This window comes from Dipodomys merriami, unplaced genomic scaffold (assembly GCF_024711535.1).
Source record: "Dipodomys merriami isolate MVZ:Mamm:240054 unplaced genomic scaffold, mDipMer1.0.p SCAF_17, whole genome shotgun sequence".
Taxonomy (NCBI): domain Eukaryota; kingdom Metazoa; phylum Chordata; class Mammalia; order Rodentia; family Heteromyidae; genus Dipodomys; species Dipodomys merriami.
In genome coordinates this window covers 14,252,175-14,269,400 of record NW_027203048.1, presented here as the reverse complement: position 1 = coordinate 14,269,400, position 17,226 = coordinate 14,252,175, and the positions used below count along the sequence as shown (strand labels likewise).

General features: G+C 40.2%; 1 protein-coding gene across 2 annotated transcripts in view; it reads right to left on the bottom strand.

Annotated features, from left to right (window-relative positions):
• Ttc27 (tetratricopeptide repeat domain 27) overlaps positions 1-17,226 on the bottom strand; it is a 134,179-nt gene that overhangs the window by 78,483 nt on the left and 38,470 nt on the right. For both annotated transcript variants that reach the window (XM_070025340.1, XM_070025341.1), the window contains one exon: positions 12,733-12,846. In XM_070025340.1, the coding sequence (XP_069881441.1) occupies positions 12,733-12,846 (114 nt within the window). The remainder of the gene's footprint in view (positions 1-12,732; positions 12,847-17,226) is intronic.

Here is a 17,226-nt window from a genome sequence, read left to right as displayed (position 1 = left end):
AGAGTGTAAACTATCTACACAGTGCAAGCCTTCCAGTATGTATAGAAATTTGAGGAAATGACCTCTGATGTCTGTCTCCTTCCTGCCTTTTCACCTATCCATTTTTTTATTCCATTTTCTACATTCCCACCTTAGCCATAAGTACCTGGTTACATCTACTACCTAGACAACTAAGATTGCCTAGTCTTCCAGAACAGGTAATAATAAGATGGCAATATCCAAAATGGATAGAGATGCAAACATACCCTAACCAATCACTAATAGCCTCCTGAGCAATCTAAGAATTGAAAGCAAGACGAAGTCTACTCCAAGAGGGTGAATGAAGATGGCTAAATGGGCAGAACAAGGAGCACAGTGAAAACTAAATGCTTCGGGGTACAGTCTAGAGATGTGGGAGTCCAGTAGCAGGAAAGCCAGTTACAAGAACTAAATATTGCATAGGATTATTGTGACAAAACAGTATTTGCAAAGAGTTTTGTGTTTGTGCTAAGACAAGTTCTCAAATTAAAGGCTGGCCTTGAATTTGCCATCTTCCTGCAGTGACCTCTCAAGAGCTGGGATTTTAAGTGTGTGTCATTGTGCCTGGCTTGATTTCAAGTTTTAAGACTCCTTTCCAATGTCAGTTTCTCCCAAAATCCACATAAAAGCATTTATGCTTCAAGTGTTCCTTAAGAAAAACTACTTGTGCATATGGAGCTCCAAAACCTGACCAATGCCCACAGGTCCTAGAGCTGTAGTCCAGTCCTGTATATCAGGAGCACCCAAAGATAAAACTCCAGAAAGCAATGACATGTCCTTCTTTTTATATGGCTTCTAATCAAGAGAACCTCCACAAGCAAAGACTACATTGTAAAGTTAGGACACAGGATGATTCAGTACATATGGACAATTCTGAATCAGGTCTGGCATGATTTAAGCTTTATGCATGCAGACCTAAAAGATGCACACATATCTTCAAAAGAACACAGCAGGTCCCAAAAGACTTTTCACTGAAAATTATTCATTCTCATCATATCAAAGTGTTTATTAACTTTCTGAAGAGCCAAGTAGAAATTAGCTGATAATCTAAAAGGTATTGATCATATGCCTGCCTACCATACACCTGCTTTGTTGTGCAATCACCATACATGTCTATATATAAGAAGGAAGATGGAATTTATTACTTGAAAGAAAACACACACTTACCCAACTATATCTAACAGAGGGAATAAACAGCTTTATTTGATAGCAGTCTGCAGTTACTCAGCTGTGATTTATAAATAGAGCAGTCAAGCTCAGTGCCACCTCAAACTCCATACCTAAGAAAATTACTAACGGGAAGGTAGAAACAGCTCAAATGGCAGAGTGCCTGCCTAGCAAGTAAAATGTCCTGAGTTCAAACTCCAATATTGCCAAAAAAATTATTTTTTCTGATGGGAACAAAGTGAATACGAATTAATCTACTGAGATAGCTACTGGGAATCAATATCAAGAAGCCTGTTGCTACACCAGTTTTACATCATAAGCATGAAATGGCAGCTCTAAGAAATAAAATGATTTGCCCAAGATCCCAACACTATAAATTGGTAAGTATAAACTATGTGAAATGGGAGCTTCATTAAAACTATATCTTTGGATGGGGCTGGGAAGGTGGCTCAATGGTAGAGTGCTTGCCTTGCATGCCTGAGGCTCTGGAAGTGGCGCTGTGGCTCAAGTGGTAGAGCGCTAGCCTTGAGCTGAAGAGCTGAGGGACAGCGCCCAGGCCCAGAGTTCAGGCCCATGACCAGACTCCCCCCCCCCAAAAAAAAACCAACTTTATCTCATGGGGTGCTCATGCCTAAAATCCTTGCTACCCAGAAGGCTGACATCTAAGGATTACAGCCTGAAGCCAGCCCGGGAAAGGAAAGTCTGAGAGACTCTTATTTCCAATGAACCACCAAAGAGTACTTCATTTAACCATCTTTTCTCCATCTATATTCTGTAATGAAGGAATTCTGGTCAAGGACATGGCGCAGTTACTGCTGATGTCCTGGCATCAACTGGGATTTCTCAGGGGAGCTGGGAGAACCAGATCCACTTCTGCTAGTCAAACTTCGAGAAGCCTCATGTAGGATCCTTTCCTGGCCAACCCCTTTTTGAGTCTTTAAAACAGTCCTTTTACATTCTTATAAATTACTAAGGGACTCCAAGGAGTTTTTGTTCCCCTGTGCTATGATCTGTCAATATTCATCATATTAGAAATCAAAACTAAAAAGTCCAAAATTTATAAATTCATTTAAAAATAACAAATCTATTTTATTAACATAAGCATGTTTTTATGAAAAGGAATTATATTTCCCATGGCAAGACAAAACTCTTGAAAGGAAAATTTGGGTTCTACTTTTTATGAAAGCTCAAAATTTTATTATTGGTAACAAATAGATGATTTTCCATGAAGTAATACGCTTACTTTATTTTTTAATTTTTTAAATGCCAGTACTGGGGCTTGAACTCAGCCTTCCATTTCTAGCTTTTTGCTGATTAGCTGAAGATGAGAGTCTCTTTGTCTACTTAGGTTGGCTTGGAACCTCAATCCTCAGATCTCAATCTCCTAAGTAGCTAGGATTACAAGTGTTAGCCACTAATGTCCAGCTCTGACTTCGTTTATTTTTAAAGGAAAAATCTGGCAAATAGCCTCACAGTGTATCTGTGACACTCTTACAATTCTGTGAATCTCTTCCCCGTCACATAGAAATGGACAACTGCAGTTGCTACTGCAGCCAACATTTTGCAACATAATTGTTTGGACAAAGTTTACAAGGAAAATCTGGCTTCATTCCCCAAAATATGTAGTTGGAAAGGAAAGAACATTTTAGTAGCTTTTTTTAATAGTTAATTGTAGGTATTGTTCTTCCATATCATACCCAAATCCAAATTCAATAGTTGATAGTTTCTTAAAAGTTATTTGCCATGAAGAATTTGAAATACTGCCAATGAATAATAATTAATACTGTTATGTTAAAAATCCATTCTTCAAAAATTAAAGCAAAAGTTCTCATTGGCCTACCTTCTACTCTGAATGGAACTTTTTAACTTTGCTTGATTTTGTAACATGTATTAGTCATTTGGAAAACAGACTGATCTTCCAAAAGTTGACACATTTCTACATAATATTAATAAATTACATGCAGTGACATCACCACCAATTTCAATAAAAAAGTCCCATGCCAATACTTGAAGTATTAGAAAGTTGTCAAGTTTATAGTTATAGTCACAAGTTTCACAAAGCTCTTTTTATTGAAAGCTCAAATTTTTAACAGCAGTAACTAATAAAGTCAATAATTTCCCTTGAAGTGAAATTACTTCATTTATTTTTGAGAAAAATTATGGCAAAGACCCACATCTAGATGCCCATAGTTTGTTTTTCAAGGAAAAATCACACTGTATGGGGAAAGCCACTGGTTCTGTTTTCCTGGAGATAATAACCATTGCACAGAACAAGGGGCACAACTGAAAATGTTCCCTAGGTGGTCAAAGAGAACATCAAAATGGCACATTCTCAAAGGAAAGGACTTAATAAAATGATACCTACTGCTTCATCAAAGCCATTTGTAAATAAAATTTGCTTTTCTCAAAAAACAAAAGAAATGAGAGCACAAGTGGACCTCTCTACAATTCACAAATGAAAGAAAGCAAAGAACAACAAATATTTGAGTGAGGTGGGCACTGGTGGCCCACACCTGTAAGTCTAGCTACTCAGAAGGCTGAGATCTGAGGATAGCAGTTCAAAGCCAGTTTTGTCAGGACAGTGTGAGGCTCTTATTTCCAATAAACTAATCAGAAAAGGCTGGGGAAGTAATGCTGTGGTTTAAGTGGTGGAGCATTAGCCTTGAGCAAAAAGAGCTCAGAGACGGTGCCCAGGCCCTGAGTTCAATCTCCATGACAGACACAACAACAACAATCCTGAGTGAATGCTTTACATCTCTACTACATTCCCTTAAAAAAAATTGTAAAAGTAGTTGAGTCTCACAATAATTAGACTACAGTTTCTGGTGAAGCACCAGCTCCGCAGAGATCTCCACAGCAGTGGGTTGGCCACTCACATCTACAGCACACCCCTCAAAGCGTCCAAGGAACTCACCCTCCTACTGAATCAGCACTGGCCACCCCAGCGTGGTGTTTACTTCATTAGCCTGTGTTGCCTATGTATGGAAGCCAGAAAGAAAATCATCTGGAGCTACTACAGCAGTCTTCCTCTGCTTAAGGCAGGCTTTCTCAAACAGGCCACTAACCACCAATAATCACTACATACTGGACCCAGAATCTCTGTGGGCTGAAGGGCTAGACTTCAACAAGCACCCAGGATGTGTGGTACATGCAAATTCAGACAAGTTCAGGAAATGCTGCCTAAGATGTTCACAGGCTGTCCTTCCAGGAAAACTAATTCATCAACAGAATTAATTCATTCATTCAATCAATAGAATGTGACTTTTTGCTCCCTATCAATCCCAGGTAGAAAAGTCCATGAGACGCCCTCTCTAAAGTAACCAGAGAAAACAGGTCTAGAGGTGTTGCTCAAGTGCAAGCCCGAAACTCAGTTCAAACCCTGGAACTACCAAAAGTAAAAAAAAGAATAATTATGTACCTATCACTTTTATTATAAACTGTTGAAAAAGGAACTTTACAACTTTGGCTGGGGAGGGGGGCGGGGGGGAGATGGGAAGGGACAGGAAGGGGAAACAAAAGGAGGAGGCAACAATGCTTGAAAAGAAAAGTACTCATTACCTTGCCCATGTAATTGTAACCCCTCTGTATGGTATTTTCACAATTAAAAAAACAAAACAAAACATCAGATTGTTCTATGTTAAAACAGCATCAGAGGACAAGGGATAACCAATGCAACAGTGATATAGACAAGACCATAGGTTGGAAATGACCTGTACAACTTGGGGGGGGGGGGGTGGGAGGGAAAGTAGGAGAAAAATGATGGAAGGGGTAACAAGTTTGACAGGAAATGTACTTATTACCTTACTTATGTAACTGTAACCCCTATATACATCACCTTGACAATAAAAATTTTTTTTAAAAAACCTCTAAATCTGTACAATACAAATCTAAATTTGACTTTCACATTCACCTTGCATTTTACAATGGTGGTTTTATCAATAAATTCTTATGACCCTACCCTACTCCTCCTAAAAGAAAAAAAGTGAAAACAAAAGGAATTCCTAAGTCGGGGTAAAGTTATTGTGTTAAGGCTTTTGGAAGTATACTGTAAGTGGGTACATTTTACTCTATTACATTAAAAAACTACTTTACTCTTAACTTTTACTTATTTTTACTTTACTTACTTTTAACCTATTTTTTCACCTTTCTGTAACTTCCTACTATCCACTTCTCTACACACTGGTCATGTGTTAATCTGAAGTTCCTATTCTGAATGCAATTCTAACTGTAAGGCTCTAGCCAAGGGAAATGGCCAAGTTCACAGATTCGTTCACAGGTTCTGTTTCTGTATAGAACCATATCCGGACATTGTGGGCATTCCATTTCCCTCCCTCCCTGCTAGAGTGCAAGTGGCTATCACCGTTCTCACAAAGCCTCCCCCACTGCTTCCTGCCTGTGTTCCCCAGCTCCTTTCCCCACAAGGCCAAGTCTTCTGCTGATAGCAATTTTCTTTATCAATGAAGTTTATTTATATTAGAATTATTACATAAATAACTGTGGAGGACATTAGTTTCCATTGCATGAGTTGTAATATTCACAGTATGAAATAAAAAGGTGGTCATATGTACATAGATATTGTATTTGTAATGTTTAGATTGGTTGGTTTTTGTTGAGTTTGTTTTTTGTTTTTTTTGGCTGTGGAGTCTGATCTCTGGGCCAAGGCGCTGTCCCTCAGCTCTTCAGCTCAAGGCTAGCGCTCTACCACTTGAGCCACAGTGCCACTTCCAGCTTTTTCTGCTTATGTGGTACTGAGGAATCGAACCCAGGGCCTCATGCATGCAAGACAAGCACTCTACCACTAAGCCACCTTCCCAGCCCACTGAGTTTGTTTTTGAGATAGTCTTGTTTTCAGACAATATCCCAGCCTGGCCTATAACTCATGTTCCTCCTGCCTTAGCCTTCTGAGTTAGGGGGTTACAGGTACCATGACAGGCCCTTTTTAAAAAATTAAGATATTAAAAATATAACCAGAACTGGGCATTGGTGGCTCATGCCTATAATCCTAGCTACTCAGGAGGCTGAGATCAGTCTGAAGCCAGCCCAGGGCAGGAAATGTCCAAGAGACTCTTTTTTTTTTTTTTTTTTTTGGTCAGTCATGGGGCTTGAACTCTGCGCCTGGGTGCTGTTCACTTAACAGTAATTAAAACATTTCAGATGAAAGTTGGAAGACAATAAGGAAATTTTGCTACACAATTATCTTTTGGTGTGGACATAAATAAGATGGTTCTTTTGATTCACAGTGTCCAATTAATCAGCAACGTATGTGGACTATATGAATATTGTGGTAGTTTTGCCTTGGCAAAAGGAGAAAGACGTGATATTTTGATCATATGGGTTTGGATAGATGAGGAATGAAAAGCAGAATGACACAGAGAAAATGGTATTACACTGGCTTTAAAAATGTACAGCATAAATAATCAGTGAAGAATATTTCATGTTAACTTATGCAGCTTCTGAATTATCACTACAATAAAGAGCATCTCCATAAACATTTTTTCATCATCACATCATCATCCTCATTTGAACATGCACTATTTTAAAATTTCTAACTGAACCAGTCCCAGTAGCTCACACCTGTAATCCTAACTACTCAGGAGGCTGAGAACTGAGGAGCACAGTTCAAAGCCAGCCGGAACAGGAAAGCCAAGAAACTCTTATCTCCAAATAACCACCAGAAAAACAGAAGTTGCACTGTGCTGTGGCTCAAAGTTGTAGAGTGTTAGCCTTGAGTGCAAGTTCAGGGACAGCACCCAAGCACTAAATTCAAGTCTCCCCACCCCCCCACCCCACACGCGCCCAGGCACTAAATTCAAGTCTCCCAAACACACACATACACACCACATGCACGCACACACACCATACACACACACTAAATTCAAGTCTCCCAAACACACACACACACACACACAAACACACACACACAAGCGCCCAGGCACTAAATTCAAGTCTCCCAAACACACACACACACACACAGAAGCACCCAGGCACTAAATTCAAGTCTCCCAAACACATACACACACACACACACACACACACACACACACACACACACACACACACACACACACACACACACACACACACACACACACACACACACACACACAGAAGCACCCAGGCACTAAATTCAGGTCTCCCAAATACATACACACACACACACACACACACACACACACACACACACACACACACACACACACACAAGCACCCAGGCACTAAATTTTCCCAAACACACACACACATACACACTCACCACACACACACACACACACACACACACACAGAAGCATCCAGGCACTAAATTCAGGTCTCCCAAATACATACACACACACACACACACACACACACACACAACACACACACACACACAACACACACACACACACACACACAGAAATCCTAGCTGAGCCAGTTACCAATAGCTCACACCTATAGTCATATCATCCTTTTTATATGTATGGCAGTCATTAGTGCATTGCTAGGGTGGGTTTCTTTTTTTTGCATAGAATTATTTTCATTGTTAAGATTTTGTCTTATCTTTCAAGAAACAAAAATACTTCCTTTCCCTGAACGTGTGTTTTACCTCACATAAATATACATCTTTACTTTATCCTTTTAACAGTTCTAAGAACTGACAGTATTATGATTAAGTGGTTATTATTAAAAGATATGATTCTTGTTCTTGTTGCTTAAACATTTTTAAAAAAACAGAGAAGAGAAGCTGAAAATGACCTCATAAGACAGCTATTAATGGATTGTCCTCCAGTTCCACTTCTGTGAATGTTATTTTTACCTTTAGGTATGATACAACATTTTTTTAAGTTTGACATTTTTCACTTAAAAACCCTTTCCAAATCTGCCATGATTTAGGACCTGCATTGAGCCTTTAATATAAATGCCTATAATTGTAAATTATAGCCCAGACTGTTGATAACTGACCAAATTGGGCAAGTCACCTGACCACCACACCTGCATTTCTTCAGCAAAAACAGGACAAGAGTAATCTTTTCACTGAGGGACCCCTCAAGCTTATTTTATCCAGCTTTAACAATTTATTACTCTATACCATGCCGGGAAGGAAGAGATTTTTATGGAAATTAAAACAATTTTTAAAAACATTGTTTTATATATGTATATATATATATATGTATATAATTTAAAATCATTTTTGTTATTCTTCAGGAATGAAAGAACTTCAACAAACACAGCAGTATCAAACTTTGAATCAGAGTAATTGGCAAAAGTTCAGCCTAAGTGGCTCAACTGTGACAAAAAAAAAAGGATAAATTTTCATTCATCCTGTCATATGACTTGGCTAATTTCCAAAATTCCTGGATTAAAGGATTGACAATATTTTTTCACAGAAACCATCCTGCATAGGGAGGAAGAACTCCCTAACTTTGTTCTTTATGTTGAAAGTAAAACAACTCTCTGATGATCTAGCCTGTAGGTGACAGGATGAGGAAAAGCAAAGAAAGGGTGAAATGCTCAAATAAAGTGATTTGATTCTTCTTTTAAGTTCATGTTTGTACACAATATACATTTTTGTGTTGCATGTGTGGTACTGGGTCTTGAACTCAGGGCCTGGGTGCTATCTCTTAGATTTTTCACTCAAGACTGGCACTCTACCACTTGAGAGCCATACCTCCACTTCCAATTTTGGGGGGATTGGTTGTCAGACACGACTGTCTTGCCTGGGCAGTCTTCAAACAGCAATTCTCAGATCTCAACTTCCTGAGTAGCTAGGTTTATAGGCGTGAGCCACCAGTACCTAGCCAAGTGTATTTTTTTAAATAGAAAAGACATAATCAAAATTCATGCTGACACATGTTTCAAACTGCATTTATAAAAACAGATTTTACTTTTGTACTTTTTAGTTTAATTGGCCACTACAAAAGAAAACTAAATTCTGACTAGATACATTCCATGTCTAAGTTAATAGAAGAGATGAATACAAAGAAAATCATTTCAAGATTAGTAGATTAGTATTTTCTTCATCAATAAGTGAATTTATTCTAGTACCACTTATACTGATTAAGAAGGCTAAGATTTTGACCAAAATAAAAAAGAAATTAAAATTGTTTTTTATAACTGTTCAAGTTGTTTAGTTTCCTGATTTCTATCCATATCTTAAAAATAATCTTATTGGGTCTGGGAAGGTGGTTCAGTGGTAGAGTGCTTGCTTGCATGTATGAGGCCCTGGGTTTGATTTCTCAGCACCACATAAGCAGAAAAAAAGCCAGAAGTGGTGCTGTGCTCAAGTGGTAGAGCACTAGCCTTGAGCTGAAGAGCTGAGGGACAGCGCCCAAGCCCAGAGTTCAGGCCCCACGACAAAAAATATATATATATATATCTTATTAGAAACATCTTTTTCTTAAGATATTTACATTTTAACAGAAATATGAAAATAATTTTATGAGTTTTACTACTGTTTAATTTTAACCCCAACTTGAAAGACATCCAAATTAAAATAATCACCCTCTTACATACTGCCTGGCTTCCAGGCCTTCCTCTGAAATTTGGATAGAAGCTTCTAGAACCCCATATCCTGCCTGCTTGAAAGCCAGCACCTTGTGGTACAAGGACAGCACCAAAGTTTGCCACCAGCTTGAGCAGAAGCTGGGTCTGTTTGGACTATAGCTCAATCAGCCATCTGAACGCAGAAAATTTTCTTCGTTAGCAGCTCTGTAATTACAAAGCACTCTAGTAGCTCCTTCTTCTCAAGAAAGCTTCTGATGCCTGTGTGTGGACAATTCCCAACATGATCTTATGGCATCTCCTCTTTTAGTAACTGCAATCTCTTTAACAGTTATGGTCTTCTCTTGTCTACAACTTTGTTTTCTGGCCAGATAACTTCCAAATGTTTCTATTCTGCTTTTTGCTCCTAATTTTCACTTAAACCTGGCTAACAGCAGCCAACAAGAACCGTGGCATAGCCTGAACGCTATGACATCTTGACTGCTATGTTATCTGAATGCTGCTACTATCTCCACTAAATTAGTCTGTTTAACTTAAGCCTTCCATAAAGTTTCAGGGCACAGGTAAAATGTAAACCAATTCTTTCCAGAATGTAATATGAATGGCCTTTCTAGCCCAGTTTCCAATAGTCTGAAGTAGGCAGAGAAGTAGACTAGGCAACAATGAGGAAATGCCCCTAGCTACAAGAATCTATTTCCCCTCCACAGAAGTAGAATCATAATCCCCAGATGATCCCTCACCCTGGACCTTAAGATAATGGCCCTTACATCCTCCTTAGGGAGAGTACTTCCCGTATCAAGGCCAAGCGTTTGCCTCAAGAGATGTAATGACTTCTACTGCTAGATGGGGAATAGAAAAAAGGATCAAACATACAGGCCTACCTTCACCTTGCCCAAAGTAAAGGCATATAGATTCCCACACCTGGGCAGTCATCATGCCATTTGAGGAGGGCTACAAAAAGAAGATCCCACCAGCTGCCAGGGATCCACACCTGTGATCCTAGCTACTCAGGAGGCTAAGACCTGAGGATCATGGCTCGAAACCAGTGGAGACAGGAAAGTCTGTGAGACTCTTATCTCCACTAAACTACCCAAAAAAGCCAGAAGTAGAAGAGTGGTAGTGTCATCCTTGAGTGAAAAAAGCCCAGGGATGGTGCCTAGGCCGAGTTCAGCCTCAGAACTCACACACACTTACACACACACACACACACACACACACACACACACACACACACTTACACACACACACACAAGGTCCCAGTTGGTGCCTAATTAGGATAATAAAATTCAGAAACCCCAACAACTTCGAGGTAGTCAGTACTTTATGAACCACCAGCCTTTCAAGCATACTTTCACATTACTAAGAAATCATTCCTTACTATCTCCCTACTCTCTGTAATTCTTTTCCTGCAAAAGCACTCACAGTTGATAACCACACCTTGTGTTTGTGACGCTTAAAGAGAACCAGTCACCACTACTGCTCCAGTATCACAGATAATATAGAAGTAAAACATACCTTTGTTAGGCCCACATTAGCCAAAGTAACTCCATTTTCTGTCTAGGCAGCCATTTGGTTTGTAAAGTATAAGTATGAGCTGACCTTGCCCACACCTATTGTTCGTGCAGTAAAGGCAAGCTGACCCTGTCTGTGAAGGAAGCACAAAACCTTGCTTGCTTGCCTCAGTGACAGAGCCCAGAAAAACAAAGACTAAAGTCAGGTTCAGGTAAAGGGGTCCAATCAGTAAAAAAACACACATGTAACCTTTCTGCTTCAACCAGTAAGAGTAAAATTAGCTCATAACTGCTACATGTTTACAGTTAGTTTGTGGTTTGCAATTTTGCTCTATAAAAATTAGCCTGTGAGATTAGGCGGGGTCGCTCTCTACATAGAGACAGCCCTGACCAGTCAGTTTGATTCTTGATGCTTAGCCCAAAATAAAGCTTTGCTTGACTTTTGCTTTGTATCAGCCTCATTCCTTTGATCAAGGACCTTATCACCTTCAGGATCTAGGAGTTCCTAAGTTAACCAGCACAAGTACAAGGGCCTAAGTGGCTATTATTTCCATTGACGGTTATAGTCTGAAAGCTCTTCCCAAAATTCATATGAAATTTAATGGCCAATGCGAAAGAACTGGGCAGTGGGCTTTTGGAGATGATTAAGCCACAGAACACAGTTCTCATGAATGGGAATTAAGATCCTTATTATGGTCAGGGAATGTGACTTAGTGGTAGTGCTTGCCTAGCATGCATGAATCCTTGAGATTAAGTCCTCTGTAACACAAACAGAAAAGGCCAGAAAGGGTGCTGTGGCTCAAGTGGTAGAGTGTTAGCCTTAGGCAAAAGAAGTTCAGGTACAGTGCCCAGGCCCAGAGTTCAAGCCCCAGGATTGGCAAAAAAAAAAAAAAGGGATTCTTATTAAGGGGCTTGAGAGAATGGGTTCAATCTCCTCTGCCAATTATCAACAACTAGACAGCACCAGCTACGAGAAAAAGACCCTCACCAGATGATGAAGGGGCCAGTGCCTTGATCCTGGACTTGTCAGTGTCTAGCACAGTAAGAAAATAAACTATGAAATGCTACATCTTTTGCAAGACTTCCTATTTTTCTTGGTTTAGTAAACATGTATCATGGGTAGTTATCAGACAATGTATAAAAAGGACCACAAGCAATTTGCTGATTGGACAAAAATAAACATTACAACTAAATAGAAAATGATGCATGAATGTGTATTAATTTTACATGTGGTTAGTTCATCGGTGAGAATTTTTGTATTAGGATGAATTTTACTCCCTTAAATACCTGTGGGACTACAGATCTTTTAAAATGAATACTTATTTATACTGTCTATTGTAAGTCTTTCCATAAACCTGTAAGTGCTATTATTATTACTGTTTCACAAGTATACAGATGAGGAACATAGGTCAAATAGTGGGTCAGAGCAACAAAGCTCACTCTGGAGCCAAGTCAAATTCTAAATAACAGCACAATATACATAGTAAAGCATAAGCCACCTCATCCTTTCTCTCTGCACATACAGAGATGAGAGAAAACAAAGCACACCAAGTCCTACCTGTGTTTGCCTCATTGCCCGCTCCACTCGACGTGTGCTTCCTCTCTCGAGTTTTGTCCGGAGGATCAAGGCTGATGTCTGAATGGCCCAGAACTTTGGTTGTGAAAGCAAACACTGATGGAATAAGGGGGACATAAAAGGGGTAAGTTAGTGAACCCACTGTGAATTGGATAAAATTATTTCAAATATCTCAGGGGAGCTAAATTCAAACTTGACTTTTTTTCTTTTTTGCCAGTCCTGGGGCTTGAACTCAAGAGCCTGGGCACTGTCCCGGGGCTTCTTTTGGCTCAAGGTTACTGCTCTACCACTTAAGCCACTTCTGGCTTTTTCTGAGTGGTTTGATTGGAGGTAAGTTACGTGGACTTTCCTGCCGAAGCTGGCTTGGAACCAAGATCCTCAGATCTCAGCCTCCTGAGTAGTTAGGATTACAGGCATGTGCCACCAAAGTCTGGCTTCAAATTTGACCACTTAAGCCAACAAAGACAAAAGGTCTTCATTCAATTTTCATTAGAGTGTATCATTTCAAAACATATGAGATTGCCTTCTGGCGACTGGTAAGAGCAGGGAGTCTCTGATTTTTAGATAAAATGCTTTCCTGAAGGAGCCTCTTGAAAAAGACTAACCTACAATAGAATTGAATGTACACACACTGTAAAGGTAACTCCAGAGAAAGCCATCAATCAGAGAGCATGGCAAGTATGCGCTCTGACCACAAGTAGTGGAAATAAATCAAATATGACCACAAATAGTGGAAATAGAGTGCAAGTTTCAGATGGACCAGAATGCGATCAACAAGAACTGCTTGGAAAAATGCACACAAGTCCCTGAGTGGCCACTCCAGCAATAATGTCCATTAAAGATCACTGCAAGAAGACTTGTCTGGCTGAAAGTTGTTGCCATCCTGTTGTCTGTTGCTAAACAAGCTTGCCTCTAAAACGCAGGTGTGGAAAACATTGCAGGATCAATCAATTGTTCAACACGTAGCTGCTCCTTAAAAGCAGCAGAGAAGCTTCTGGCATGTTAAAAGTAATCAGATCTCCAAAGCATGATCTAAGCATTAATGCTTTTAAAAATACTCTCCCAGGTGATTTTCAAATGTAGTCAGTTTTTGTTTGTTTATTTGTTTGTTTTTTGTTGGTCCTGGGTCATGGGTCTTGAACTCTGGGCCTAGGCACTGTGCTGTCCCTGAGCTCTTCAGCTCAAAACTAGTTCCCTACCACTTGAGCCACAGTGCCACTTCCGGTTTTCTGGTAGTTTGCTGGAGATCAGAGTCTCATGGACGTTCCTGCTCAGGCTTGCTTTGAACCTCAATCCTCAGATCTCACCCTCCTGAGTAGACAGAATTACAGGCTTGAGCTACTGGTGTCCAGCAAATGCAGTCAGTTTTAAGAACTAGTAAAGTCAGGCACTGTTGGTATTGGTGGCTCAAGTCTCAAATACTAAGAAGGCTGGGATCTGAGGATCGGGGTTCAAAGCCAGTCTGGGCAGGAAAGTCCATGAGACTCTTCAATTAATTACAGAAAAAGCTGGCTCAAGTAGTAGAGGACTAACCTTGAGCAAAAGGAAGTTAGGGACAGTGCCCAGGCCTAGAATTCAATCAAGCTCCAGGATCAGGAAAAAAAAAAAAAAAAGAAGAAGAAGAAGAAGAAAAAAGAAAAGAAAAAGAACTAGTAAACTAAAATAACACAAAACTTTGATTTAGTTAAATTTAATAGTAACTCCACATTCTCATTAAGGCTAGCAAGAATCCTGCAATGGAGCACCAGCTATATCAAAAGTCTCTACAACTTCTTTCAGTAAGAAGCCCAGTCTACTCCCTCATTTGTGTTACCTTACTAGCCACTCCAAGCAGTTGAATTTCTAATCCAATTCTACACAATTTTCTCACAACTCAGAGTTGCAGTACCGAAAGGTTAGAGTATTTGTTCAAGGTCACCTTCAGTAACAGAAAAAGCTGGTGCTAACATTTGGTCTCCTGAACATCTTTATATTATTCTGCAACTTTTTTCCCAAATGAAATTGTCCCCATTTAAATGAAAAAAAAAAATAATACATGATTACATTGCAGAAACAGATGATAAAACCAAGAAAAAAATTAGGAGATAGACTAGCAAAAGATCAGGGAAAGAACCTTGGAAACAGTGGGAGAAGAGGAGTAAGCAAAGAAAATGTAAAATCAAAAGAATGCACTTCATCCATTCATTCACTTGAGTGCTTACTCTGGACAAGGCAGCAGGCACTAGGCCCTAATGACAGAAAAGCAAGCAGAGCAGACAAGGTCCCTGCACTCACATGGCTCACACTCTAATGCAATGTCTTAGCAAATGATCTCACTCTCCTAAATCAACTTGATAATTGTAATATTTCATCTCCTTGCAATATAGTTTTCAAGAGAGATTAATGTGTAACCTTATCCATTAACATAATCCTGTAAAAAGAAAACATTTACCAAGATCAAGTTACGTAAGGCACACAAAGATATAAATGATGAATAGGCTCCCACATGTAATCATAACTACTCAGAAGGCTGAGATCTGAGGATCAAGGTTCAAATCCAGTCTGAGAAGGCAAATCCAACTCTTACCTTCAATTAACCAGCAAAAAGCCAGAAGTGGCGGACATCAGTGGCTTATGCCTGTAATCCTAGCTACTCAGGAGGTTAAGATATCAGGATGGCAATTCAAAGCTTGTCCAGGCAGGAAAGTCCATGAGATTCTTATCTCCAATTAACTACCAGAAAACTGGAAGTGGAGCTGTGGCTGAAAGTGGTGGAATGCTAGCCTTGAGCTAAAGAACTCAGAGACAGTGATTCAGAGTTTACAGCCAACTGGGTATCACTGCTTTTAACCCCACTCAATTTAGAACAGAGAAGTGATTACCTCACTATCCACACAGTTACCTCAATATCAGCTCCAGGTCTCAGCTTGAAAGTCCCATTACAGAGGGCCTTCTCTATCCCCGACACCATCAGCACACCTACATGATCCCATCCCCACACATCACTGCCTCCAGGTTTGCTCCTACAGAGCAGACCCCCCAGGTATTTAGTTCTGCTGGGCCCTACAGACTGCCTGGGGTATTGCAGGGACACAGGAAGAGAGAACAAAGGGCAGAGAGTAGGACTTGGTCTTTTAACAGAGGTGTCTGTACAAAGGTGTAACTCCCAGTGATGGTACTTGTAATAATGGCCAGATTATAGGGGCTGGGAGTGTGGCTCAGGGGCAGAGTGCTGAAAGTAAAAGTCACCAGATCATTTTCCATTCGTTCCCTATAATATACTCTTCAAGGATATAATTCGCAAATGATAAGTGGCTATCATGAAACAATACTTTCATTATTATTTTCCAGGAAATCTATGGCATATATATATACATACATACATATATATATGTAGCGTGTGTGTGTGTGTGTGTGTGTGTGTGTGTGTGTGTGTGTGTGTGTGTGTGTGTGTGTGTGTGTGTGTGTGTGTGTGTGTGTGTGTGTGTGTGTGTGTGTGTGTGTGTGTGTGTGTGTGTGTGTGTGTGTGTGTGTGTGTGTGTGTGTGTGTGTGTGTGTGTGTGTGTGTGTGTGTGTGTGTGTGTGTGTGTGTGTGTGTGTGTGTGTGTGTGTGTGTGGCTTTGAACTCTGGGCCTGGGCACTGTCCCTGCGCTCTTCAGCTCAAGGCGAGCATTCTACAGCTTGAGCCACAGCACCACTTCCTGTTTTCTAGGTTTATTGGAGATAAGAATCTCACGGACTTTACTGCGCAGCATGGCTTTGAAACAGGATACTCAGATCTCTGCCTCCTGAGTAGCTAGGATTACTGGTGTGAGCCACCAGTGCCTGGCTTATGGCAGATAGACAGACAGACAGACAGACAGACAGACAGACAGACAGATAGACAGACAGCTATAAACTGTACTTTAAATTTTTTTTCTTTCACATGTGCTCCAAAACTCAAAGACCTTACAACTTTTTAAAAGAAGTCACTCCTAAATTGTAACATACAACGTATGTGGCAAAGTGGGAAACCATAGTGAAAAAATAACTGAGATGGATGATGGCTCAAGCCTGCAATGCTTGAAGGCAGAGATCATATGATCACAGTATGAGGCCAGACTTAACCTAAAAGTCCTAGAGACTACCCGGTGCCAGTGGCTCATGCCTGTAATCCTAGCTACTCAGGAGACTGAGATCTGAGGATCACAATTCAAAGTCAGCCCAGGCAGGAAAGTCCATGAGACTCTTATCTCCAATATACCATCAGAAAACTGGAAATGGTGCTGTGGCTCAAGTGGCAGAGTGCTAGTCTTGAGCTGAAGAACTAAGTACCCAGGCCCAGAGTTCAAGTCCCATGACCAGCAAAAAAAAAAAAAAAAAAAAAAGTGGGCTGGGAAGGTGGCTCAGTGGTAGAGCGCTTGCCTTGCATGCATGAGGCCCCGTGGTTCGATTCCTCAACACCACATAAAAGGAAAAAAAAAAGCCAGAAGTGGAGCTGTGGCTCAAGTGGTAGAG